Source organism: Chelonoidis abingdonii, chromosome 2, assembly GCF_003597395.2.
Source record: "Chelonoidis abingdonii isolate Lonesome George chromosome 2, CheloAbing_2.0, whole genome shotgun sequence".
Taxonomy (NCBI): Eukaryota; Metazoa; Chordata; order Testudines; family Testudinidae; genus Chelonoidis; species Chelonoidis abingdonii.
In genome coordinates this window covers 232,081,122-232,109,061 of record NC_133770.1, presented here as the reverse complement: position 1 = coordinate 232,109,061, position 27,940 = coordinate 232,081,122, and the positions used below count along the sequence as shown (strand labels likewise).

At 41.2% G+C, this 27,940-nt stretch overlaps 1 protein-coding gene across 4 annotated transcripts in view; it reads right to left on the bottom strand.

Moving 5' to 3' along the window:
* LYN (LYN proto-oncogene, Src family tyrosine kinase) overlaps positions 1 to 27,940 on the bottom strand; it is a 93,898-nt gene that overhangs the window by 15,420 nt on the left and 50,538 nt on the right. For all 4 annotated transcript variants that reach the window (XM_075063028.1, XM_032796888.2, XM_032796890.2 and 1 more), the window contains exons 9-11: positions 14,915 to 15,097; positions 13,956 to 14,032; positions 463 to 616 (exon numbers count right to left, since the gene is read on the bottom strand). In XM_075063028.1, coding sequence (XP_074919129.1) covers positions 463 to 616; positions 13,956 to 14,032; positions 14,915 to 15,097 — 414 coding nt within the window. The remainder of the gene's footprint in view (positions 1 to 462; positions 617 to 13,955; positions 14,033 to 14,914; positions 15,098 to 27,940) is intronic.

Here is a 27,940-nt window from a genome sequence, read left to right as displayed (position 1 = left end):
TTCTAACCATATTTTAAAATCCTCTCACTTCTACTTACCACCTCTATTGTGGAAAGGATGCTCGAGCACATGTCATTTATGCATTTGAGGATAAAAACTAATGCTAACATTTTCTCTTAGCAATTAAGAAAAACTCAGTTCATTGTCTAATTCAACAAGATGAAAAGCTTTGCTATGTTATGCCAAATAGTGAATTAGTTGGATTTGTAAAATATATTGTGTTGCTTAAAAAAGGTACAAACTGTACTTTTCATAAACTTTCTAGTTTGAACAATCTGGAATGAGGGAACAGAGTAATTTTTAAGAACAGCTTTCTCATTAGAACCCCGTATTTAACAAATTATTCTGGCATTTTTCACACTATGCTACGTGCTTCTCATTTTTATGTTAAACAAATGCATAAATCTGTGGCTCTTAACAGAATGAGTTTTACAGAGCTGAAAAATATCAATTGATACATACCTTCCCGTGCTGTATATTCATTATCTTCAATTACTCTGGCTAGACCAAAATCAGCAATTTTGCACATCAGTGAATCCGAAACCAGAACGTTAGCTGCTCTCAGATCTCTATGAATGTAGTTTTTCCTTTCTATGTATGCCATCCCCTCTGCAATCTGTAACAAGAGCAGTGCTTTCATTTTTAGTATTTTTGCAGCACACTATACCATCCTAAGCCACGATGAGCTCTTCTCCTTTACCACATCAGTAACCTTCATTAATTACTATAGCATCAGCTATGTGTTGAGCATTTTACATATATATATTAGCAAAGTCCTTGCCCAGAAAAGCTTTTAGCATAAGTGCCAATCCTGCAGATCTTCACTCACAATAGACATCTCAGTGATTTCAAAAGGACTGCTTGTGTGAATAAGGATTGGGCTCTCCACAGCCACATCCAGTTACAGTCCCTGATTGGGCAGAGAATTTAAGCACATACTAAGTCCCACTGAATTCAGTTAGGCATGTGTTTACAAGCCTTCCTGAACCGGGGCCTTCATACTAATAAAGAAATATTAAAATTATGTTGTGGGATTTCTTCCCCAAAAATTCCCTATCGAAAAACTGGTGATAAATTAACATGTTCAAATAATAAAATGGAATAGGATTAATAAATAAATAAAAGCCTTGTATGGTTTTCCTATTACAAACTGTCCCTTTTAAAGGGGAGATTAGGCAAGAAAGTAGACTTTGAAGTGTTAGCAAAACTGCAAATTATAGGAACAGCCATACTGGGTCAGACCAAAGGTCCATCCTAGTCCAGTATCCTGTCTTCCAACAGCAGGCAATGCCAGGTGCTTCAGAGGGAATGAACAGGTAATCATCAAGTGATCCAGCCCATCGCCCATTCTCATCTTCTGGCAAACAGATACTAGGGACACCATCCCTGCCCATCCTGGCTAATAGCCATTGATGGACCTATCCTCCATGAACTTATCTAGTTCTTTTTTGAACCCTGTTACAGTCCTGGCCTTCACAACATCCTCTGGCAAAGAGTTCCACAGGTTGCTAATATAATATCTAATACAAATTCGAACATTTTCAAGAAAATCATCTTACAGAGGTCAACTAACTTTGGCTTATCCCCATTTACTGTATGCATCTGTTCATACACTAGGAATGTTTGGCAAAACCCGGCTCTTACGTACCCTAACTTCATACATAAACAAAGAAAAAAATAGTAATTTTATTTCATAACTATCCAAACCAAATTAAAAGTGGTAAATATTTTGGCAGTTATCAGGTGATTTTTCAGCATTTGTCCAGATCATTACTTCATTTTTAAAATGGTGTGTGAAAACATTGGGTGATATATTACACCACCAAAGTGTGTCCTGGTTGCTATACGGGGCAATAAACCTTGCACACTTGGAAAGCCACTGCCAAGCAAGGAACCCCGACTATACAGACTAATCTGCTCTAATACAGCTCTTCCAAAATTCCTGTGGATGGTATGTTATAATACCCTTCCTCTTGTATGGGGAAAACACTGCTGTCTGTTCTGTGGGTATGCTGGGGTAGGAAGAGAACACAGGAAACATTTTCCAACTCCAATCCACCGGCACATTAGTGGTCTCCTTGTCAGTGCAGGAGAAGTTAGTACCAGTCTACGTGTTGTGTGGTTGCCCTTGCACTGACACAGGTGTACAGGAGCTTGCTCCATTTTGTGCTAGACAGAGCATCTGACTCTAATTAAAAAGAAAAAAAAAAAGTAGACACTTCCGCTAATGTCATAAAAAAGTCCCTGACGGGTAAGCCAAGTGCATTGGCAAGCATTTATAACAGCTACTGCACACTCTTTGTTCCTCTTTTTTGAGGCAGGCAATGGAAAAATAACAGCATTCCCCCTCCCCCCTCAGTGAGCATTTTCTTATAAACCAATATACTGCTGCAGTGCTGCTTCTTCAGACAAGTGTGTGCAGTTTAAGTTGTAAAAGAGAAATAAAGGTTCTCATGCTGAACCAAAAAAAGTATTTTTACCAATATTTTGTGATGAACAGAATGCATGTGTGAGAACTTTTTATATCCATAAATAATATGAAAGGAGTATCTGCTATGGCTTGCACTACTTGCCCCAAAGGGTCTTTTTTGGAAACCTAAAGACTGGCTGTAAGTTGGGATAGTGAATTCTGTGCCCCTTGCTCTACACAAAGTTGAATTACTTGGGTTTGGGGAGGAAGCAGAGAGCAAACTATAATTGGTACTGATGTCGGTTTTATCTGGTTTCACAATAACTCAGTAGACAGTCAGAAAAGTGCACCAGTGTCACTGAAGGAATCAACTTTCCCATCATTCCCCTACACAGATTAACAAGAATGGTCAATGTGGCCTAGTGAACAGGACAACACTATGGGATACAGACTGGGATGGTGACTTTTAAATTCTATATGTACTTCCACAACCCTGCCAGCAATATCCCAGTAACACCGTAGGAAAGAACTTTAAAAAAAAAAAAAATGATAAAATATTGGGGCCAGATCCTTTGACATCAATAGAGCTGATTTACACCAGCTGAGGGTCTGGCCCTTTATTTAAAAAAAAAGAATCTATTACATTTTGAGCAACTTTGAACGGAAAATTACTCTTTTTCCATGACATTTCAGGACAATTCTTTGTCTGCACTTAATCACGTGGAAGCTCAAAAATCATGCACAAATCATGCATACCCCCAGACTCCTTCTCAGCAATTACTTCCCTCTCCCGCTGCTCCTCCATTAGTCCGGACTTCCCCAAGCCTTTGTACTGCTTCTGAGAAGTGATGGAAATACATTTCTGTGTTGTAGTTTAAATGAATTATTACTAAGAATTCTGTATTAATATGCCTAGTAAGGACTCTATTTGTCAAAAAACATTTCCTGAATCTTTTTTGTTGTCTATTGTTACCATAGTTGCTGACAGGTATTTTGAAATAAATGACCAAAATAATTGAAACTGGTGTGATTGTAATGTGTTATTTTGACAAAGTATGCAGAATTTTGCAGAATTTTAAAATATTTTGTACAGAATTTTAAATTTTTTGGTGCAGAATTCCCCCAGGAGTAAAGAGAGGGCGAGAAGCAAAGTAACTGAAAACTGGTTTATACTTTTACACAGATAAACAATGCTCAGGTGTGGCATAAGCCACTATCCATAGTAGGGGTGACATAGAGGTTCAACCACTAAACAGGAGCTTCCACGGGCATTGTAATAATTATATATTCCAATAATAATCATCTGAGTTTCACTGACAAGCCACGGGTGCTATATGTAAAAATCAAGTAATGAGCATGAAAAAGGAAAATTAAGTCACTCTCGCCCACCCACGTAAAGATAGTTTACACACAAAAATCAGCAACCAAACAGCTGTTGTTCAGCTACCTGCAAACTCTAGACAGGCCTATGAGGTTGGTTTTGGTTTTGGTTTTGATTTTACTGCCTATCTGGTAGGTAGGGTTGCCGCTTTTCCTGGAGGTTTTATCACATGACATAATCTAATTCCTGAAGACTCCAGGACAATCCTAGAGGGTTGGAAAATCTAGTTAGGGCATGGAGTACTTCCACACTTTCTACATTTACTGCATGGCTGTGATTACTAAACAAATAGTATTCTATCCCCCCCGCCCTTTAAATATTTATTGCCAGGCTTCCAGGACTACCAGGACAATATATATATAAAATCCAATCTCCAAACAGTAAAACTATGTACGCAGCATCAGAACGTTGAACGAGCCAGCATCCTGTGGCAGAAATAAACCTTTCCATAAACCAGCTTCTCTATTGCAAAGCTACATAGAAAAATACACAGTAAATCAGGCTCCACATTGCATAGGGCTGAGAGCCAGCATTCTTTTCTCAGCTCTGCCATTGATTTGTTTTGTGATCTTAGACTAGCTTTATACTGTAATCTCTGTCCCAGTTCCCTCCTCTGTAAAACTGGGAAGATGCTTGAGTCAGCCACCAGAGTGTTGTGGAAAATTAATTAGTAAGTGTACATAGAGTAGTTTCAAAATGAAAAGCACTATTACGAGGGCTAAATAAAAGGACTGCTGAAAGATAATGGTAGATAAACCGGATAGTACTGAATGCCGCTGGAGCAAGTAGCATGAAAGAGCAGACAAGACTGAAGAACCTCAGAGCCCTTATTGCGCAGTATTTCAACTCACACACAGTTCTCTTTCTTTTCTTCTGGTTTCCAGTCCAGAAAGTTTCCGCCGTAGTTTTTTCTCTAACATGCGATTTCAGCATGGTTTGCAATGCTGTCTGTTGCATGTTAACTTACAGAGAATGTACATTTAATGGTATATTAAACAGATGCTCCTTTTTGTTTCTAGGCTGCATGTAAAAATACGAATTCCCTGTGTTTCATTGGGCTCAGTATTGTTGTTTCATCTCAAAGTTCCCCCATGTCAATGGCTCTTCAGGCTGACACTCTTAAGACACATCAGTTTCATTGCCAAGGGTACACAAGGGACCAATGTGGCCAGGATCATGCCCAACTGCTTTTGACTGCCCTATGGATGAGGTACCCATTTTGCAGCTGCATGAACCTGAGGTGGCCTTTCAGCATGAAATCAAGCAAGACTCAAACCCCTGACCTACAAGAACCTTAATCAGCCACTGCACCTATGTGAACCTCATATTTCAGATGAATCTTTAAATTCTCCCTCTTAGATTTAATAAATGGCTTTTTTAAAAAAAGCTTAAAATTAAGGTTCTTATCCTCTGCTACTGTCAAACTGTAGAGTGCAAGTCAGGAATGTGTGTGTAAAGGTGGCTCAATTGTCCTCTCTACATTATCCTGATTCAGTAACCAAAGAGTTGCTCTGAATTGCCCTGGCTGCTCTAAGGGCCTGAAGCACAGCTGGGGATCAGTACTGAACTAGGGCATCGCAGTCATATTCCCTCATCCCTACTATGTTGCAGCAGGGAGAAGAGTGGCCTAAGAGCCATTGTCAGCTGTGTACTACTAGAGACACACTTAAACTGGAATCATATTCCTGGGACAGATATACCAACCTTCAAGGCCTGATTGAACTGACAGGGCAGTGCAAAGAGGCCACACTACACAGGTAGAATCTGGTGCCTAGGCTGTAAAAGAAGCCAATAGTGCTGGGGGTTTTGAGGTTTAAACTGTTTGTGGTATAATGCTGGAAGAATTCTATTTTGGGCTAGGGGGTTGGGAGAGAGAGAATCATTATATTTTTCTAAGAGCACTCTCCAGTGCTGAAGGGCCTTTAGTGAATGGCCATGGTACTGATCACACTAAATGGGATTTTATTAGCCTAGAATTAACCACAACCGGATTCCTTAAATAATGTTGTGATGCATGAGCAGAAAGGGTTAAGCATCCTGCAGGATAAATGACTCAAATTCAACCCTTAAAAACATATGGGGAGATAATGTTTTGTGTTTTTGTGTATTTACATATATATTGGTAGAGGTTAACAATGTAATCAAACATTCCCTGTCTATGCTGTAGTCTGTTAATTCAGAGATCAAAAGAACATTTTAACATTTAAATGAACTGTAAACATAGGATATCACTGTATTCATCTCTGTTTGAAAATGTATTGCAAATCATCTGAGAATGGTGGAAATCTGTGTGAATAATTACCAGCTATGCTTAGGAAATGGATCCACTTCAAAGTCCACATAAATGCCTATTGTTTGACTAAGGACTCTGACCTGTCAAAGAAGGCCTGGAATAGGTGACCAGATGGCAAATGTGAAAAATCAGGATGGGGGTGGGGGGTAATTGGTGCCTATATAAGAAAAAGCCCCAAATATCAGGACTGTCCCTATGAAATTGGGACATCTGGTCACCCTAGCCTGGAATTGTATAAAACACCTTTGGGTCCCAATCTTTTTTATCTTAGATCTGCTTGAGGTTCCATAAAGCAGAAGCCTAAGCCAAAAGGACTGAGATTCCAGCTCTGACTGGACTGCCCTGAATACAAACATTGGACTATAACCTAGGGAACTCTTTGCATCTACAAAGTTCTCCATCTCTGCTTTGAATCTGAATCTCAGGATTGACTCATGCCTGTATGTATGCTGTTCTTTAAACCAGTTCTCTTTCCCTTTTCTAATAAATTTTAATTTAGTTAATAAGAATTGGCTGTAAGCGTGTATTTTGGAAAGGTCTGGAATAGTCATTAACCTGGGAAGTAATATGCCTGATCCTTTGGGGTTGGTAGAACCTTTTTCATATGATGAATAAGATTTTCAGAAATCCTCCTCATACCTGACTTGGATGTCTAGGTAGAGGTCTGAGGCTGGGTTACTTTAAGGGAACTGTGTTGTTGACTTCGTAACCAGTAAGGTATAATAGAACCTGCTTTGTGCTGGCTTGGTAAATCTGGGTATTGGAATATCCACCAAGCTCAGGGATTGCCTACTCTATTCTGTGCAGTTCACCAGAATTGAGTAACTTCAGCTGGCTCCCCTGGGATTCCGGTCACAAATGTCTAGCCCAGGGGTCGGCAACCTTTCAGAAGTGTTGTGCCGAGTCTTCATTTATTTACTTTAATTTAAGGTTCCACATGCCAGTAATACATTTTAACGTTTTTAGCAGGTCTCTTTCTATAAGTATATAATATATAACTAAACTATTGTTGTATGTAAAATAAATAAGGTTTTTAAAATATTTAAGAAGCTTCATTTAAAATTAAATTAAAATGCAGAGCCCCCCGGACTGGTGGCCAGGACCCGGGCAGTGTGAGTGCCACTGAAAATCAGCTCACGTGCCGCCTTCGGCACACGTGCCATAGGTTGCCTACCCTGGTCCAGCCAATGGAAGAAATAGTGATCAAGAAGACTCAGTTTATGTAAAAAAAATAAAAATAAAATAAATTTAAGATTTAATCCTAATGTGACCAAAAGGTTAATAGGCTAGCAGCATGGTGAACAATGATGGCAGTCTACAACTCTTCAGAAACATACTCCAGGTTTGGTTTGGGTTTTTACAACTTATTAAAGACACCTTATATAATATTTCTTTTCATTTTATATCAATGTTTATGTTAAAGATGTGAGCAAAAACTTGGGCAGGGAAGGCTTTTAGCTTTGGTTAGCTGCTTTGTATTCTAAACAGAGCAAAATGCCCACACAAAACTAAGGAAAATGAAACAGAGTAGTTTGTTGGGCAATCATTTACCAGAATGTAACATTAATCATTAAAAAAAAAAAAAAAAAAAAGGAACTGGAAAAAAAATTGAGACCTCTAATGCTGGATAAGAATTATGACGAAATAATTGCTACATGTCTCTTCTGGTTTATTTTATTCTTACTGAAAAGGGGTTAGAACGGGGGTAAGCAACCTATGGCACACGTGCCGAAGGCGGCACACAAACTGATTTTCAGTGGCGCTCACACTGCCCGGGTCCTGGCCACCGGTCTGGGGGCTCTGCATTTTAATTTAATTTTAAGTGAAGCTTCTTAAACATTTTAAAAACCTTATTTACTTTACATACAACAATAGTGTAGTTATATATTATAGAGTTATAGAAAGAGGGCTTCTAAAAATGTTAAAATGTATTACTGGCACACAAAACTTTAAATCAGAGTGAATAAATGAAGACTTGGCACAGCACTTCTGAAAGATTGCTGACCCCTGGGTTAGAACACTGACTCAAGATTTTGAGGATTTTGGGTTTGTCTCTCTCATGAACAGAACCTGGTTTAATAAAAGATATTACCTCACCACCATGTCTCTCTAATATCCTGGGATCAACACGGCTATAACTACATTGCATAAAACAATGAATTTACAAACTTGGACTGGGTGATTAAACAGCCCCGAATATGATTATTTTTACAATAACAATGCTTTGAGCATTTCAAAATGGAGGATTGAGCAACTTCAGTAGAAATTCTTTGAAGAGTTATCTATGCAGTTAAAGATGGATGCTGTATGTGTGTGCAGTTAGCTAACTGCAGTAAATGGTTAAAGGAATTTGTAAACTCATCTCTTGGAGCAGAAGAAGATTATAAAGTACACTGGGTTACTAGCTTTGGAGGGAGAGGTTATGGAGCTTGTAAACACAAGCACATGTGAGCTCTGAAACTAGGGAAATTTCATCACCTGGCAGCTTCAGGAGCCCCTTAGCTCTGGACAGGGCCGGCTCTAGCCATTTCGCCGCCCCAAGCATGGCGGCACGCCGCAGGGAGCGCTCTGCCGCTTGCCGGTCCCGCAGCTCCGGTGGACCTCCTGCAGCCGTGCCTGCGGATGCTCCACTGGAGCCACGGCGGACCTCCCACAGGCGTGCCTGCAGATGCTCCACCGGAGTCGCGGGACCAGCGGACCCTCCACAGGCAAGCCTGCGGGAGGTCCACTGGAGCGCCCTCCCAGCAACCAGCAGAGCGCCCCCCGCGGCATGCCGCCCCAAGCACACACTTGGCGTGCTGGGGCCTGGAGCGGGCCCTGGCTCTGGATCAAGGACAAGATCCACTAATAAAGCAAACAGAGCTCCTTAGCTGTGCTAGTTAAATTGCTATGCAGGGAGCTGTTGTCAGTTGTGAATGGAGACAGGAGAGCATAAGCATTTTGCATGCTGATTAGCTTTGGACTGTTATATTAACAAGCTTTGCTAGCATAGCTTGCAAAAGAAGCTGGTGAAATATATACAGTTTTCAAACTGATCAGTGGAGACTAAAGAATGTACAGCACCTTGGAATTCCTCAATCCCCTCGCTGACAAGCAGAAGAGTTTACAGGGGGTGGTACTTCTTGTAAATTGTGCTAGCTCCTGAGCACCAGACTAAGGAAATTATACAATCAGCTGATGTGTTACTAGCTGTACAAGACAAATAGTGGTGTAACAGGGAGCTAGCAGGGGAACCTGTGAAAGACAATTCAGCTCTGATTTTTGGTTCTCCATTATTCCAAACACCCTTTCTGGTGTACTCTACATCAGTGGTTCTCAAAGCCGGTCCACCGCTTGTTCAGGGAAAGCCCCGGGCAGGCTGGGCCGCTTTGTTTACCTGCCACGTCCACAGATTTGGTTGATCGCGGTTCTCACTGGCTGCGGTTTGCCACTCCAGGCCAATGGGGGCTGCGGGAAGCGGCATAGGCCAAGGGATGTGCTGGCTGCCCCTCCTGCAGCCCCCATTGGCTGACCACTAAAACAAAGGTGCACTGGGCATGCATGTATTATTGTTATTTGGGGGTGGTTCAATGAACTTACATGCTCTGCTAACAAAGCAGCAGAATTAGGGCTGTATTATTAGGCTCTAGGTTTAGAGATCAAAATAACTCTATATGTGAGCCAAGCCAGAATTTCAGCTCAGGTCTCCTATAGTGAAAGCCCAATGTTCCATTTAAAACAACAATCAAAAATCCAAGGGCAACAACCCAAACCAAGGTCTGCTGGCTAAACTAACCCTTGCTGTGACTCCACTGGCTCAGTACAATTACAGCAGGTGTGAATTTGACTGTTTGCTTGAAAGATGCAAGCTATTAAATTGAGGCGTATTTTAGATAAATGTTTGTTTGGTTTGATTTAAAAATAATCTGAAACAACCAAAACACTATAACCTCTGTAGATCAAAACCATTCCTTTCAATGACTGAAGATCTTTCCCCTGAACAATTGTGAATTATACAGGGTTATAAAGCCCTGAAAGCGGGGCTTGTGCTGGAAAATGCAACTCAAATTTATATCAAATAATGCTGTAAGAAGTCAGCAGTATTCAACTAAGTGTTTGTTTTTAAGGGCCATTAAGTGCTGCCTCTATTTTTGTGCTGTCGGTCAGTCACAACGACCACATCCTCTCTCTTTTTTACACCCTCCCTATCTGACAGGCCACTTCAGATCACCACGACCATTCCTCTGGATGCTTCCTGTTTACTTTCTTCCTGTTGCACCACAAACCCTTAGTCAATTTGTTATTCTGCAATGAGTGCTGGTTCTCTCAAATAGTTTGTGTACACACACACACGCACAGCACCAATTCACAGCTATTTCAGGGTATTCACAAAACAATGGTAACCCCCAAGGGCTGTGTGTTTGTGACAAAGATCAGCATCATGCAACAGCAAAGGGAACGTACAAGCAAGGAGAAAATCTCATGCTATTGCTGCTTTTTCTTTTTTTCCTAGGAAGTTGGAATAAGCTGGCACAGAGCCTGCCAGAGTGGTGTGAATTAAGTTCAAGTCTGTGTCAACCAAAGCAAAACGTGCTGGTCTTGGCTTAAACAGTTTAATGGGAATTTCCTTTTATTTATTTATGTTGCGACACAGCTTTTCAATTTCTTTTCCCTCAGGATAAGCATGGAGATATGAACCAATGCAGGAAGCATAAGCTAATGCACAAGCCAGGCACATCCTAAAAATTTTATTAAACATGTTTTTCATGCCCCTCTGTTCTTAGCCCAGTCTGTGTTGTTGAAAACTGAGTTTGTACCACTGGATTTACTGACAGATTTGCTGCGAAGTTACCATTATTTAAAACTGAATATCTTAGAAGGTGAACAACACAGCCTGAAAATAAAGTGTCTCTGTCTTAGGCCCTAAAGAATGATGAATTTTATTAAAGGACTTTAATCAAACAAGTTAGCAATAGAAATAGTCCATCATCCTTTCCATCCTCCAGGTACCAATCCCTATGGTACATTTCTCTAGTGCTTTGTTCACTGTAATATTATAAGTCCTGATAGAGTTTCCGGCACATCCATTCACAGACTATTCCACATCTCAGTCTCAAGAGGTTTGTCCCAATTTTCACCCTGAATTGTCCTTTTTTTAAATTTCATCTTCACACCTAGTTCTATTTGAGGGGGGAGAGTAAATACGGCACTGAAACTCTGAGGCCCACGCTTCAATGGGGCTCTGCTTGGGTGCAGGTTTAAGTCTTCATCCCCACAGGTGTTTCCATTCTTCAGATATTTGTAAACAGTTATCACTGGCCCATCCCCTTAGTAGTCACTTAGCCCAGCTGTACACAATTCGCGTTTTAGCTCTTTCCTCACCATAAATCAATTTTTCCAGGCCCTGAATTACTGAAAAGGTGGTGCCCAGAACTGAACACAATATTCCAAATACACTAAATACACCAGAACCTATCCAATCCATCATCTGTTGTCTTTGCGCATGCAGTCCAAAATTGCTTTGATTTTTTTGGCAGATTATAAATTCATGTGGGGTTTGATGTCTGCATTTGGGTCTCTGTTAATCTTACCAATTCACACATTTTTTCTCTCCCACAGAGTACATGTATTTTCTAGTACATTTTCCCATCTACATTATATTTTTCCAGTTTTTCATTTTATTATTTTCTGCCCATGTTTTTAATCTCTGTGGGTCCCTGTTATCTACAAAGGCTAAGTATCAATATATTTCTCATACTTGAATAGTTTTTCCTTGAAAAATATGCAAGAGAGACTTCCATAGATAGTTCAGACAAGCTACCAAATCTGCCGCCAGGTTGGATCAATGGTTGTGGAGTAAGGCAGTCCCAAACACTAGGTCTGTTTTAAGCATGGGGCCTACAACTTAATGGCTTCACTGAATTGGCTTGCACCAGCCTGTGTATCCATGAAAAGCCCAAATCATATGTATTTATATAGTGGCTACATTAAACTTTTGATTGTCATTACCAATACTGTATTACATTTTTTAACATTTCTATTGCCTTTCCTCATGCACTGTAACAAATCAGTACAGCAAGCTACAAAATAAAGAATCTGTACCAGTCTAACACTCATAAAAACCAATACCCTACCAGAAGCAAACTACTATCGTAAGTTAGTAGCACATTAGAACATTCAAAAACATGAAGATAACTTAAGAGCATAAGCCCTATTGACTTTTCAGTGGGCTCCTAAGTCATTCTGGTGCTTTTGAAAATTTTACCCACATGCACAAGGTATCCTATGTATCATTTGTACCTGGGGGCTGCCAGCTGGTTTAGTAAATCATGTGCTAGTATTCTGAACCATCCTTCACATACATTTCAGTTGTAGAATAAAATTTTACTCCCAAATCAGTTTGAAAGTGATAGTGATCTATGACGCTTAACAGAATTTCTTTACTAGCTAACTCAGCTCAAGGAAAGGTGAAAAAGAATGCATTAGCCTTATTTTAAAGATTTGCAAATGCATGTAATATATGGAACTAGTACCACCCTCTTACACGTATCTGCTAGAACTGCAAACAATCGCCTCTGTTGCAAACAAAATAAATATATCACTGACAATAAAACTGACATTACTAATGTTAACATGTAGGCTTAATCAAACATACACACTGTGAAATATCTATTTTTTTTCTATCACACCAAAAAGTCTTGGAAGACCACTGTTACAACAGATTTTTTCAACAGTGCCTGATATGAGGTTCAGCCTCCAAGACACTGAATGCTTCTTAGGGTTTGGCTACACTTGCAGCTGTACAGCGCTGGGAGTTAAAGCTGGGTTTGGCTACACTTGCAGCCGTACAGCGCTGCCGTGGGAGCGGTCCCGCGGCAGCACTTTGAAGTGCGAATGTGGTCGCAGCGCCAGCGCTGGAAGAGAGCTCTCCCAGCGCTGCATGTACTCCACTTCCCCGTGGGGATCAGCTTGCAGCACTGGGAGCCACGCTCCCAACACTGGGGCACAGTTTACACTGGCGCTTTGCAGCGCTGTAACTTGCTGCGCTCAAGGGTGTGTTTTTTCACACCCCTGAGCGAGAAAGTTGCAGCGCTGTAAAGCGCCAGTGTAGCCAAGGCCACTGTTTTTGTACAGCTGTGTAGGGAAATCACTGCAGTGTGGCCACACTGACAGCTACCAGCGCTGCAGTGTGGCCACATTTGCAGCATTTGCAGCGCTGTTGGGAGTGGTGCATTATGGGCAGCTATCCAGCAATTACGTGGCTGCAACGTGCTTTTCAAAAGAGGCGGGTGGGGTGGAGTGTGACAGGGAGCGTAGGGAGAGAGAGGAGTGGATTTTTGAGCCGACTCTGTGTCAGCTTCCTGCCTTGCAAATTCCGACCCACTTTCCCTACCCCTCTCTCATTCACTAGCCTTCAGAACCAGATAAGCAGCTGCTCCGACGGACTCCCCCTCCTGCCCGTGCTGTTCTCTCCTCAAGCAAACACTAGCTGTGGACATTCCCTGCCTGCCTCTACTGGAGCAAACATATGCTGTGTTTGTTTTTTAGATAAGCAGCTTCGTGGGCCCTGAGTTCACAACAAAACAAGAGAGGCATATAAAACAAAAGAGAGTTCTTTTAGTTAAGCATTATGGGAAAATTCGGAGGTAGTTACAGCATAGTAAGATTAATCACTGTTTACAACTGGCACTCCAGCGCTGCAGCACCAGCACTGTCTCTTTATTCCTTTCATCCATGTGGAGTACAACCAGCGCTGTAGCCAGGGAGATACATCCGCTGTATGCCTTGCCAGTGTGGATGGGAGTAAGTTGCAGTGCTGTAAAGCCACTACCAGTGCTGCAACTCTCCAGTGTAGCCAAGGCCTTAGTGTTCTTTATATTATAATCATTTACCTGAGCTGAGAAGTCAATTAGCTTTGGAAGCAGTAATTTACTTCCTTCATCACTCTTCAGAAAATCCAACAGACTGCCTGTTTCAATGCAGAAAGAATAAGTCAGCACACTTCACAAGTAATAAGCCTATAGCCAGTCTCACTACCTTCTGCATGGTTGAGCTTTAGTGGTCTATGTTTTGTTTTAACATATTTTTAAGTTGGCCACAATTAGTTAAATGGTTCTTTACATTCTATAACAACAATGCTAATCCAATATCTGAGTTGATCAGCTATGCAGCTTTCTGTGGTGCAAAACTAAAAGGTCAAGCTTCTCCTGAGTTCATCATTGTTTAAGTGATTGATTTTTTCCTGTTCTAAGGAATATCAGCAAAGTTGCCCTCAGGGAATCACCCACAATTATCAACCTAGTTATCAATGGCAAAATTTTAAGAAGTCACAAAAAGCATGTCTAACTCAAGGGAAGCTGAGCCCTTTGGTAGTAAAACACAACTAAAATATCTATTTACACAGGACTTGATTCTGCAGCCTTGACTAGCACTGTGTAGTAATTATTCATAAAAGCATGGTATAGTACTCCTTCCTGCAAGGCCCATCAACAGGACTGTTCATGAATTTAACTGCAGGATAGCAGCATATGGTTCAAAGCATTCACCCGCTTTGGCAGAAAACATGACTACTAGATTCATTATGCAAAGTCATCAAGATATTATAAGTGATATGTTTATTATTTGTTAAACTATTTTTAGAGTGCTTGAGAGATTTCTAAAAGGATGCATCTTAAAACACAACATAAGCATAAAATAAAAACTCTTGTACTCTCTTAAGCTAGATACTTGATCATTTAATATAAAAACTACAAAAAAGTAAAATTAACACAATTATTTCTCCTCTTTTTTGTTACTAGGGGTTGATTTGACACTTAATTAAGATGTGCTCACAGAGTCCAACAACTCTCACCTTTTGCCATGAATTCTGTTATAATATAGATAGGTTCCTCTTTGCTGACTACAGCATACAGCCTCACTAACTTGTCATGCTGAAGTGTTTTCATGAGGTTGGCTTCCTCCATGAATGCTTGCACAGACATCGTTCCAGGCTTCAGAGTCTTCACAGCCACTTTTGTACTGTTATTATAGTAACCTAAAAAGGAAGGGATTATTATGGCACAGAACTCATTCAGCACAGTGCGCTGACTGTTAGGAGAGGTCAGAAACCAGGCTGGACTTCATGAATGGTATAAACCTGGTGAGAAGTGTCCAGACACAGCACTATTAAATTACTTGTACTATAATCATACCATATTTTGCAATAAAACATACCAATGTATGGAGAGAGGGTCTGTTAATGCGCAATGTTCTATTTGTGTAAGTCATTTACCTGAAAACTCAAGTTAAAAATAAACGATCACTCTCTATAGTAAGGTTTCATTTATAAATAGTTCATAAAAGGTAAATAAAGGGTCAATAGATAGTTTACTGAATGTCTGTCTAGAATTCAGCAAGTCACTAGCTTGCTTAGAACTTTCTAATCGCATCTTTAACTTATGTCCCTATAAGAAGATTACTCATACCTGTAACATGTTTATAATATTTATGGTTTATTAACCTCTTATAAACGATTCAGAAATAGAACCTTCAGTGTAACCTAATACATTTTTTAAATTATGTATCAGGAGTGCAACACTGTAGCACTCAGGTGAAGGTTTAAGACCTCATTATTGCTTGTCAGGTGATCTTTTGCCCAGGAGGTGTGTGTGGGGGAGTGGTTTTGCTTTCCTTAATTGCTTTAGAAGTATGTTAGTGCTCAAGAATAAAGGGAAAGTTCTAACAAACCTCCCTGCAAACCTATATTAAGGCCAGATAGAGCTTTGCCTTAATTCAATATCAGTGCTGCCCTTTAAAGTACATTAAAAATGTACAAACAACATCAATTGGAGAAATAATTTGGTATAAAATACGTATATGACATACTGAACTGTATGTGCTGAGATTTCGTAAAATATGCTAATTACCCATATATCAATGTACAAAGATTAGTACATGGATACAGAAGATAAAGAAATATTTTCTGATGGAATCAATGTATAATATTCTTAATACATAAACTTTAGTGATAAAGTAGTATTTTATTCAGGTGTCGCAATCTTTAAAAGCCTGTGTTATTTAATTTTTACTGAAGTGATATAAATAAAGTATCCTTCTAAACATGCCATTCTTAACACAAGTACACTAATAAAACCAGACCTCAGCTCTTTGTGCTGCAATCTACGTATTTCAACACTGAAAAAAATATGTACAGGAAGAGGTAAACTTTCATGACTCAACACAGCAGCTACATTTCTCTACCCAACAACAATCTGTACAATTTCAACACAGTTTGTGGGTCTACCTGAAAGTCAGCAACTCCTTAATCTCTACTTAAACTCCCTTACGCATTAGTAGTGTGACTATAAATCAGAGTTTGTCTACATGGTGAGTTAGTTCATGGAAAGCCATTGTGTGAATCCCTTGTACTAACTAACTCTGTGCTTTCCACACTAAGCCATACTTCAGGACTTATAATGCACCGTTGTGGCGTTTATGTGGCAAGTTAGTGCGCAGCAAAGTGGTGTGCTGTTGATTCGCACCCTGGCTTGCAGCACACTAACTCACTGTGTAGACAAGCCCTGAGTCTGTTTTGCACAGTGACAAGCCAGAAGAAAGTGAATGTTAAAGAAGCTGGGGGCTACTTCACCTTACATCTTTAACTGTTCCTTCTTATACAAGTTAACACTCCTTAGACTCTCTACATGTGGGGAATGTGTAAGTAAATCTAGGAGAATCTGAGTGTAAGAGGGCAAAATTAATCTAAGGAGATCTGACACCATTTTATGTATCCCTTCTCAATTGGGTCCTACAATTTTATTTTATTTTTAGTTTTCATTTCATTTAACATTGTCAGTATGAGATAAAGCAGTAATCTCATTATATAGCACGTGTGGATAGTAACATGAGACTTTCATTTGCTCTGAAAGTACAAATTATTAGTATACAGAATAATTAATTTAAAAAACCCTTAGGAACGCCGATTTGTAAAGTTAGATATGGACAACTAAGTACTTACACTGAGGTACATGCCTCGCTTATGACTGCAAACATCTAATATTTGTGCACAAATTGCAAAACCATGGGCAGGCAAAGATATTCAATTAGTATGCCCGCAAATCTGCCTGTCCAACTGTGTGTGCTTAAAGCTGAAATCCTACTCCAGAATGTCCATCATTTGGAAGGGCAGAAGGAAGGAACAAAATCTCACTGAGAATATGGATAAAATTTTCACCCAATTGAAATCAATAGCAGCTTCTTCATTTACTTCAAAGGAGCCAGAATTTCATCCATTCTATTTTAAGGGACCCAAATTTGTACTAAAATTAAAGGTCACCCTGCTTCATTAATCTCTGCTAGTTCTTTGTGTCACCTGAGGTGTGAATGCCAAATTCTAGTGCAGGGATTCAATAAAAATATTTATTTCTATGTATTGAGGTATGTGACTTCATTAAAATCCCAAGTATTTCAGACTGTAAACTTAAAACCAGCACTATAATATACACTAATAAAGACTGTCATCATGCTGTGTATTCATTTTACAACAGGCTCTGATTTCATATATATGACTGCGATCTGTAGTTGCACGTACAAAAGGCTCTCTCTTATTCTGCTTCCATTGAAGTCAGTAGATATTTTCCCTTCAATGCCCCCGAGCCAAATCCTTGTTCCCGACAAACACCTGAACAATTTTTTGACTCTTCCACCACAAAGCGGAAGCTTATTTTCATTAGGGGACTTGACGACAGGTAATCTATATTGAACAATATTTTTTCCTATTTAGACTTTTGTTTAGTTTCTAACATTCAGTGTCTGAATCATCTAGGAAAGCTCTGCTTTTTACAGGGTGTGTTTAGTCAGCGTTCCTTAGTCTACCTATCTATCTATCTATCTGAGGTATTTACATCATGGTAGCGTTTGAGCACCTCACATTCTAATGTGTATTTGTCCTCACAGCACTCCTGTGAAGGCACAGGGAGGCTAAGTTTACTTGCAATAGGGCACAAAGAAAGTTTGTGGGAAAGCAAGGAATAGAACTGACATCGCCAAAGTCTTAAGCTAATGCCCTAACCACCACATCAGCGCTCCTCTCTGCTCCACAGAACAAAGAAGGAACTCTGAAAGCAGTCTTAAGGCCTGTCACATTGTATAAAAATGTTCAGCTGAGATTGTAAGAATGCTGTTCAAGAGACATTCTGTCAAAAAACATGAAACAAGCACTTCAAAATGACCTGTTAATGTAATTAAGGGTCAAATTCTTCTATCTTTAGGAAAATTGGTCTTAAATATTCTTCTCAGCTAAAAAGGATAATGCTGCATTTTTACAGTTTTTGCTATATTGAAACAAACATGGGAATCACTTTGGAGGATAGGATTAGGATTCAAAACATTTATGACAAAATGGAGAACTGATCTGAAATCAACAAGATGAAATCCTATAAAAATAAGTTCAAAGTACTACACTTAGGAAGAAACAAAATCAAATGCATGACTACAAAATGGAAAATAACTGGGCAGGCAGTAATACTGCTAAAAGGATCTGGGGGTTATAGTGGATCCCAGATCAATTACAACTCAAACAATGTGATGCAGTTGCAAGAAAAAAGGCTAATCTCAGCAGGAGTGTTGTAGGCAAAACATAATTGGCAATTGTCCCACTCTACTCAGCTGTGGTTGAGTCCGCTACTCTGTCCAGTTCTGGGCACCGCACTTTAAAAAAGATGTGGACAAACTGGAGGGAGTCCAGAAAAGAGCTACAAAACCAACAAAAGGTTTAGAAAACCTGAACTATGAGGAAAGGTTTAAAAAAGTGGGCAGTGTTTAGCCTTGAGAAAAGAAGACGGGGGAGATGGGGGGGAATCTGATAACAGCCTTCAAATACATTAAGGGCTGTTATAAATAGGGTGGTGATCAATTGCTCTCCATGTCTACCGAAGGCAGGACAAGAAGTAATGATCTTAATCTGCAGCAAGGAAGATTTAGGAAAGATATTGTGAAAAGCTTTCTAATTATAAGGGTAGTTCAACACTGGAACAGGCTTCAAAAGGAGATTGGAGAATCCCCATCACTGGAGGATTTTAAAAAAGCGGTTAGAGAAGCACCTGGCAGGGATGGTTTAGATACATTTGGTCCTGCCTTGGTGCCTCTAGAGATCCCTTCTGGCCCTACATTTCTATGGTTTTTTGACTTCAGCACCTCCCTGAATAAATAAAGTCTGTTTTAGCATAATCCTATTGTGGTGACAAAATAAAATGAAAGCCTGACCAAAGCAATAAAGATGCAACACTAGTTATTTGTCCAGTAGGTCCTCTATAGCCCTCTGTTAAATTTGGAGAGAAAAATCATTGTTTCGTCAAACAGAGCTGAGAAAACCAGATGAAAGAGAAGTGTTGCAATAACCAGATTTCATGTTCCTAACTACTTCAGAATGTGCTTGGGTCCAATCGTGTACCCCTTACTCAGGCAAAACTCCTTTCAAATCCAAGGGGTGTGTAACGCATGAACTCCCCACCCCACCCCTCACAACTTGAATCCTGAAGGGATTTTTCCCTAAGTGCAATGACCATCAACTTGGTCATTGCTGAGGATTGAATCAGGTCCCTCCAAGTTAAGAGCATAAGTCCTTAGGATTTGAGCTAAAGGACTATGTCACCTAGCTGGCTGCTGCAGCAGGCCCATGCGAGACTGGCAGACCCGGTGCCAGCTCATGCCAAGATCCCCATGTCTCAACTGAACACTGACAGGTACACAGCTGGAATCAGTCTGGCTCACCTGTGTGTTAGTATTGTTAAATAGGTATTAGAATTATCAGATTGTGTTTAGACTATATTAAAAGCTGATGAGTTGTTGCATGCATTAATCTCTCTTATAGCAGCTGTATCCCATATTGTAAGGTAATATTGTCATTTATGCACTTGATAATTGGTTGATGAAATCTAAGTATAGAACTCACAATCAATTTGGGGTTGTGCCCTGCTTCCTAAGAGTCTGCCCTGAGGCTGGTACTCAGGCTCTTGAATCACTGCAAGACAGCTTGACAGCCCCCGTTATCTATGTAGCTGGCATAGAATGAGACACATAATACACTGAATGGTGGATTACACAGAGACTTCAGGTTTGGGTCTGCGCAAGCCAGTGATATCAAACTGAGCAGAGACTGTCTATTTGTTCTGTGTTTTCACAATGCCTAGCACAATGCCTGGTCCATGACTAGAGTTGCTAGGCACTACCGCAGTATAAAGAGTAAATAATAATAATTTCCTGGTTCTACCATTTACATAATAGTTTTGGCTGCTCTGCAGCTGTGCTCTATCTGCACAAGCCACTTGAATTTGCATAAACCTTTATGTGTACACAGTGAGGATGGGTAGCTGGCATTTCCATTTTTGCCTTTCCTTAGGGTCTGCCCCAGGTGACAGCAGATTTAAAGTTCAGCAGAGGCTGCAAAGGAATTCCTCTGGCAGAGGTTGTAATGGGAATTAGCTTAATGATGCCACTTCCTCCCCAGCTGGAAATGCCTTCTCTCCTCCACTCCCAACAGACTTTCTGCTACCCTGGGCCCTCCTCCACTGTCTTCACTGAGGGAAGTTTACCTGGCTCAAGGTCTACCACACACCCCAGGGTGTCCTGCTATTGTGATCTATAGGATGTGAGTGATCACCCACTCTTTTTAGCTACTTTCAGTAAATAGATATAAAGGAGATGGATAAATGAAGTTCCTGCTTTAACTCCAAACTTTCTTCCTTTTTAAAGTTTAAGTCAGATCCTGTGTGATAAATATTCAGCATGCGTGTAAATTGTAAAGATGCACCTGTGATATTTGCAAACACGTCCATTGGTGCTTGCAAAATCCCAAATCTGTGCGTGTAAAACTGGAAATTATATACTGCTTTGCCAGATGTGCCAACAAGGTTTGCCGTATTGTTGTGGCTCAGCTTATTTTCTGCAGCTCAGTATTTCCCATAATTCTGAATGCCTGGGCTGCTCTCCTCTCAGCAGCACACAGAGGTGGAACAGTGTTTTGATGTATAGTCATGCCCCCTCAGCTTCTGCTTGCGGCCAGATTCTTTGCCTCCACAGCAGCCGACAGCAGTGATTCCTTTTGCTCCTGCCCTTACTCCATCTGTTTTAAATTTTCTGTCCATTTTTTGGGCAGTGGAGAGCAGTGTTCTTCCTTCTCAGCCTTCCTCCTCTTCCCGGGATTGGTTAACCCCTCAGGGATTTAAGCCTCTGCTGTAGCATTTCCCTGCTGGCTCTGCCCCTTAAAGGCATGCCAGAGTGGCCAAGAAAGCATTGGGTCAAATGCAACCAGTTCTCTCTATATGGGAGGCAGCCTTCCCAGTCTCAGCAGAGGGTGAGTTGTGCCCAACCTGCACCCAGTCGTCAGTGCCTAACTGTGTTAGGTCCTGGGACTGCAAGTCGGACAGGCAGAGGTCTGCGACCCACCAACGTGGCAACTCCCACCGGAGAAAAAAGGACCAAAAACTGCAGTGTGGAGGAGGAAGAGGCTCCAAAAGCAAAGAGAACCCTGACCACTCGAGTCAGGTAAGTCCTAGGGAATCCCTGCAGAACAAAGACGAGAGACTTGTGCAACCACCTGTCTCCCCCACGCTGCCACATCTTAAAGTGGGTTCTGTGCACTCTTGAGGGAAAAAATAGGGCTTCTAATCAGCCTGCCTCCCTCCCGCCCAAGAACAAGGATGTCCTCTCCCCTGCAATCCAGCTCCACTTAAAAAAAAAAAGCCTCAAATTCACAGGCTCCGTCCTTTTCTGGAGAAAAGATGCAGGCTGGCAGTGTAGCAGAGCCGCCCAGGGAGAGGCAAGTGGGGCAATTTGCCCCAGGCCCCGCAGATGCCTCCACGAGAGTTTTTTGGGACCCTGGAGCGGGGTCCTTCACTCGCTCTGGGGGCCCCAGAAAACTCTCATGGGGCCTGGACTCCTGGAGCTTCTTCCGCTCCGGGTCTTCAGCGGCAATTCAGAGGCGGGGCCCCCCGCCGCCAAAGACCCCAGGCCCCCTGAATCCTCTGGGCAGCCCTGCAGTGTGGCAAAACAGTTTTTCCCTTCTTCACTAAAGGCCCTCACAAAAGAATATATATCGGCTTCACAGAGAGGTGCTGCTTTCTCTCCTCATATTTACAGAGGTACCAGCACTGAGACAACAGATTCTCTGAGGAAAAACAGTAGAGCTGAGGTCTGGGGGAAGTCCAGAGGGACCTCACCCCCACCCCCCAAAATCCACTTAATGATAAAGATCGCATAGGCCTCTACCCTGAGTTGGAGCTAGCAAGCAGGATTTCCCATTTCCTCATGGAAGAGTTTCCATTGACCACAGACAAGTGGGTCAGGGAAACAATGAGCCAGGGGATACTTCCTTGAGCTGTGGACTCCATCCCATCTGATCTTCTTCCAGTCACCCAGCTTCTACAATGCCAAAAACCACACAGCCTGATACAGAAGAAAATATCTTCTGGATGTGGGAGTGATAGAGAGTGTTCCCTCAGAATAAAGATTCTCTGGGCTCTACTCCATTGTCTTCTTTGTACAGAAGCACACAGACTATGAGAGCCATTCCCAACCTCAAAAGACTCCACAAGTGGATGAAGACAATGAAGTTTTGGTTGGACATCGTGGCATCTGTGGTGTCATCCATGCTCCAGGGCAACTTCTTGACTTCAGTAGATATAGCAGGTGCAATCTCTACATCCCCATCAGACCATGCCACTGCAGACTTTTGAGGTTCATCTATGGCAGGAAACATCATTGATTCCCAAAACTCCCATTCAGCCTGCCCTTGTCCTCCCACCCAGATTTACACAAAGAGGTTGCAGGTGGTAATAGCCAAATTCAGATTGCTGGGGATTCATCTGTACCCTTTCCTGGGCAACATCCTGATCAGAGCCCCATCACAGTCAGCAGTGCACAGGGCCACTGATTCAGGTCAGGGTCAACAACTCTGAGTGGTACCTGAATCAGGAGGTTTTTTATTTCATCCTTCAGACATTTGGCCCCCCTTCAATTAACCTGTTTCCAAATTGTACAAATACAAAGTGGCCAACATACTTCACAACGAAGGCAGACCCCCAGATCCACGGAGACATATATCTTATTGCATAGTTGGCCACAGAGCCTACTTTATGTGTTTTCACCTTTTCTACTACTGATAACGCCTCATTGGCCAAGGAGTCCTTGGTACTCAGACCTGACAGAGATGACCCCGGAGTCCCCACTCCAGTGTCCATGGAGACGGGACATCCTCTCACAAAGATCACCTCTTTCACCCACAACCAAAACGGTGTCAACTAACAGCCTGGCTGCCCAGAGGGAAGCACTAGAAGGATTCAGTCTGTCCTCCATAGTTATTAAGATATTGCTTTTCTCTAGAAGAGTACTGACATTAAGAGCATACTCTTATTTCTGGTCCAGATTCAACTACTGGTGCCAAAGAGCACAATGCAAATCCCAGAAATCCAGGATTTCAGCCATTCTGGACTTTCTTCAAGAAGGCATAGACAGAGAGGCCTTCAGCCCAGCACTAAATGTATGTCAGGTGTCCGCCCTTAGTAGCATGCTATCTGCAGGATCCTTGGACTCCCAGGCAGACAATCCACAGATAATTCCATTCCCTTGAGCAGTACAATTAACCAGACAAGTAGTCAGGCCTCTCTTTCTGAAATGAGACCTTCCTCCAGCTTTGAGAACCCTGACTAGTCATCCCTTTGAGCCTGTGACTTAAGAGTCAGCCTTTTATTTAACCATTAAGATTAGTTTCTTAGTAGCTGGCATGTCCCCCAGGTGAGTGTTGGAGCTGGCAGCCTTATCTGTACAGGAGCCTTACCTCATGCTCCAAGAGGAGAAGATGGGGTTCAGCACACCAGAATCCTTTCTTCCTACGGTAAGTTCCTCCTCCCACACTTCCTAAGAGGTTGTGCATCCTTCATTCTGTCCAAAACCACAACATCCAACTGAAAAGGTGTGAGACACCTTAGACATCAAAAGAGTGTTGAAAATCTCTCAAACATACAGAATTTATGAGAAGATCGGGCTCCCTATTTATGTCCCCAAAATGCCAGGGACTCAGAGCAAGTCTTTCATTGCTAGGTGGATTAGACTATGTATTGTGGAAGCCTAAAATCAGAGGTTCCTGTCCCATAAGAAATTAAGGTGCACCTGATGACATACTTAATCACCAGAGCAGAACGAGCAAGTGTGTCCACTTTGGAAAGCTGTAAAGCAACTACTTGGTCTATAGCTAGCACCTTCATTAGGCAAGCTCCGCAAGGTGGATCTTCTAACTTCTGCAGAGATCTTTTTTGGTGGAAACATGCTGCAGGTGATGGCCCAGAAATATCAGAGACTCTTGAGCAAGCACAGAAAAAGGTGGGTACGGCTTTCCTACGAGATTTTTGGTTCATAACCCTTTCTACATCTGTTCACTGCTTGCTACTTCCCAGATATCCAGAAACAGTGGAGACACTGGATTACAGAATGGTAACTTGCTTACTAATCCTTTGCCCTTGCTGCTAGCAGCATCTTTCACTCACTCTGGATGGCTTATACAGGCAAGGGTCAGACGTAAGTGGACTCATTACCATATGACCACCTTCCTTGGTCTAGTATACATAGTTATTTCATTATCTCTGGAAATTAATTAATAATGATATACATATTTTACAATTTGGGAATAACTCATAGAATAGCAAGCAGGAACAAATGAGCATGGCCAGAGTGTGTGGTGTCAAAACACTGATCTGCCTCCACGAGCTTCAGAGAGAGGAGAGCAACCCAGATGTCCAGGATTGCAGGAAATACTACTAGGAGAAAGGAAATTATCAGTAATAAAATTTCCATTCCCTTCTTTAATAGTTGTATAAAAAATACTAAAAAGAGTGCAATATTACAGACAGACATTCTCATCCAGACTACCTCAAACCCAAGAATCCTTTACACCAGAGATGCAAGAACAATGTGTCTCATTAATAAAGTAAACTATCAGGACTCTCTTTATGTTAACTTTTCTCTTGGCCTAGCAGAGAACTCTTTCATTCAATTATTAATGTCAGAGTATATTATGATTTATGTCGGTAAATACCTGGGGACAATAATGCATAAAATATGGACACACTGTTCTATAGTGCTGTTTAGATCTATCATGTCAATGCAACTGCTGCACAAATGCACTAACGCAACACTCTCAAAATCTTGGACAATTGTATGGTGGAAAGCAGTAACTCAGCATACAGTTAATGCTTTTTAAAATGAAATGTGGAGCTCAAAATGACGTGTAGGCATGGGGAATTTGCCATCCAGTTACATAAGAGGGCCACAGATGTCTCTACATGCGAGAATGCAATCCCACTGAAGTTAGTGGAGCAGTATATGTTTACTTCAGGACTAAATATGGCCCAGAGAATGATCATTTTGGCTGGAGCAAGGGCTTGGGTGCCCAAACTTCCACTAGACTTTTGCACACATTCAGTCATAGCAAACTGTGATATGGATTTGTGATATCCATTATAAGCCAAAGGGATTTTCATTACAGAGCTTGAAAACCAGAGAGGAAAGACTAGTGAACTAACCTGTACAAGATTTCAGAGTGTTAGCTATGTTAGTCTGTATCAGTAAAAACAACGAGGAGTCCTTGTGGCACCTTAGAAACTAACAAATTTATTTGGGCATAAGCTTTCATGGGCTATAACCTACTACATCAGATGCACGGAGTGGAAAATACAGTAAGCAGGTATACATTCAAAGATTGGAGTTGCCTTACCAAGTTGGGGTCCATGCTAATGTGGCTTAAGCCTAGAAGTGGCCATTCTTCAACAAAAAAAACTTCAAAAACAGACTTCAACCAGAAACTGCAGAACTGGAATTAATTTGCAAACTCGACACCATCAAATTAGGCCTGAATAAATACTTGGAGTGGCTGGGTCACTACAAAAAATAATTTTTCCTCTGTTGATACTCACACTTTCTTCTCAATGTTGGAATGGGCCACATCCACCCTAATTGAATTGGCCTCATTAGCACTGACCCCCAACTTGGTAAGGCAACTCCCATCTTTTCATGTGCTGTGTATTTATACCTGCTACTGTATTTTTCACTCCATGCATCTGATGAAGTGGGTTATAGCCACGAAAGCTTATGCCCAAATAAATGTGTTAGTCTCTAAGGTGCCACAAGGACTCCTTGTTGTTTTAACCTGTACAATATACCTTTTCATTTCCTGCTCAAAAACAATAATTGCCTGCAAAATTATATCTTAAGAGCCTAGTCTGAGTTATAGAAGTAAAAATTGTCTTGAAACCACAGAACATCTCAGGCTATATAGTGGCCAAAACAGGCAGAATACTTCTTGGGCACTGGCTGGAAACACAGTGAGCAATGACTCCTCTACTTCCTTTCAATGCCTAGAGCGTGCGCTTCTCTCAACATCAGTCGTCATCTCCTAACCACTGTGGTGGGGAAGGGGAACGGCACCTCCACACCTGCTCAGCCATGTGAACGTTGGCGCGGTTAGCACCAATGGCACACAAGCAACAGAGTTCTACCTATTCCCCACGCAGTCATATAAAAAGAGCAAAGGGCACCACTCCAGGTACATATTCAAAAGCAGATATAGGCAGATCCCTGAGCGTTTTGACTAGTCCTATGAGTCAAGCCAACTTCTTTTAAACCCAAAAGAAATCATAGATGAAGCACTTTACACCAAGCTTCAATCCCTCCAGGAATGTTTACGACTGAACTATAAACTCTTGAAAAAAAATGAAACATGAAGAGGTGCTAACAGACCCATAACTATACTGCTGTTAGCAGATGTGATCTCCCTCTCTCTCTCTCGCACACTCCTCTTCCCTCCCACCCTTTTGTAACTATAAAACTAGTTACACTCCTTCTACTAACAGAAAGTTCTTCAGAAATCAAGCCATCAATAGTGGTTTGTACCTGGTACATAGTATTGCTTAAAAGAATCATCTTTGCCCCATAAAAGCAGATGTAATTTATCATTGAAGTAATATAACCATCTTATTTCCAAACTAAGGGAAGTGTTAAGGAGCTGACTATTAATAAATGAGGCTGTGGTGCTTACTACAATCCTGTCCTGGCATGGGCTAGATGCCTAATAGGTCTTTTCCAGCTATATCGTCTTCAGTTCTAAGATTAAACACGCTTGTTCAGAAAGGATCCTCACCATGCAAATCAGCTTCTCTTGCTTCAGAAAAGATGCAGAGAGTGAGAGGAAACATGCTACTCAATTTCACAGTACAGTAATTTCCCACATAATGTAACAACAATCCACAGAGGAAAATGTTAAGCCCATGTCGAGATCATCACATAAACAAGAGGAAACATCTTGAACCAGAAACACCCCCTTTTAATTTTTCTGCATGTGTATGCAGAACTAGTAGCTTCCTGAAATTAGCTGCAATTTCTACAGATGACAACATACCATGCAGACTTTTCTATAGCAATTCACTTTCAGTCACAATATTTATTGCCTGGTGTATTACACAAGGAAAAAATGTACAATGGCTGACCCTTGTCTTAACCAGTGAGTAAGCATCACTCATGAGCCTCACAGCTAGAGGCCTTCTCAAGCTGCTTCTCATGAGAGAAGATAAAAGCTGCATTCAGTCATAACGTATAATACAGATATATAAGCAGAGCGCAGCTAGTATGTTTTATAGTCAAAGATTAAATGTATCACTGAATTAGACCCTTCTGTTTGACTATCAAGGATGCCACACCCATGGCAATATACAGATCTAGATCTTTACTTTTATATATATAAATTCCCCTCTCACTCCTATGGGTGGTATGTGTCTTCCTCAACCTCGGGTCCTCTACCAGAGGCCTGGGAGTTTGAGGGTTCTGCGCAGTATCTTAGCTGTTCCTAGCACTG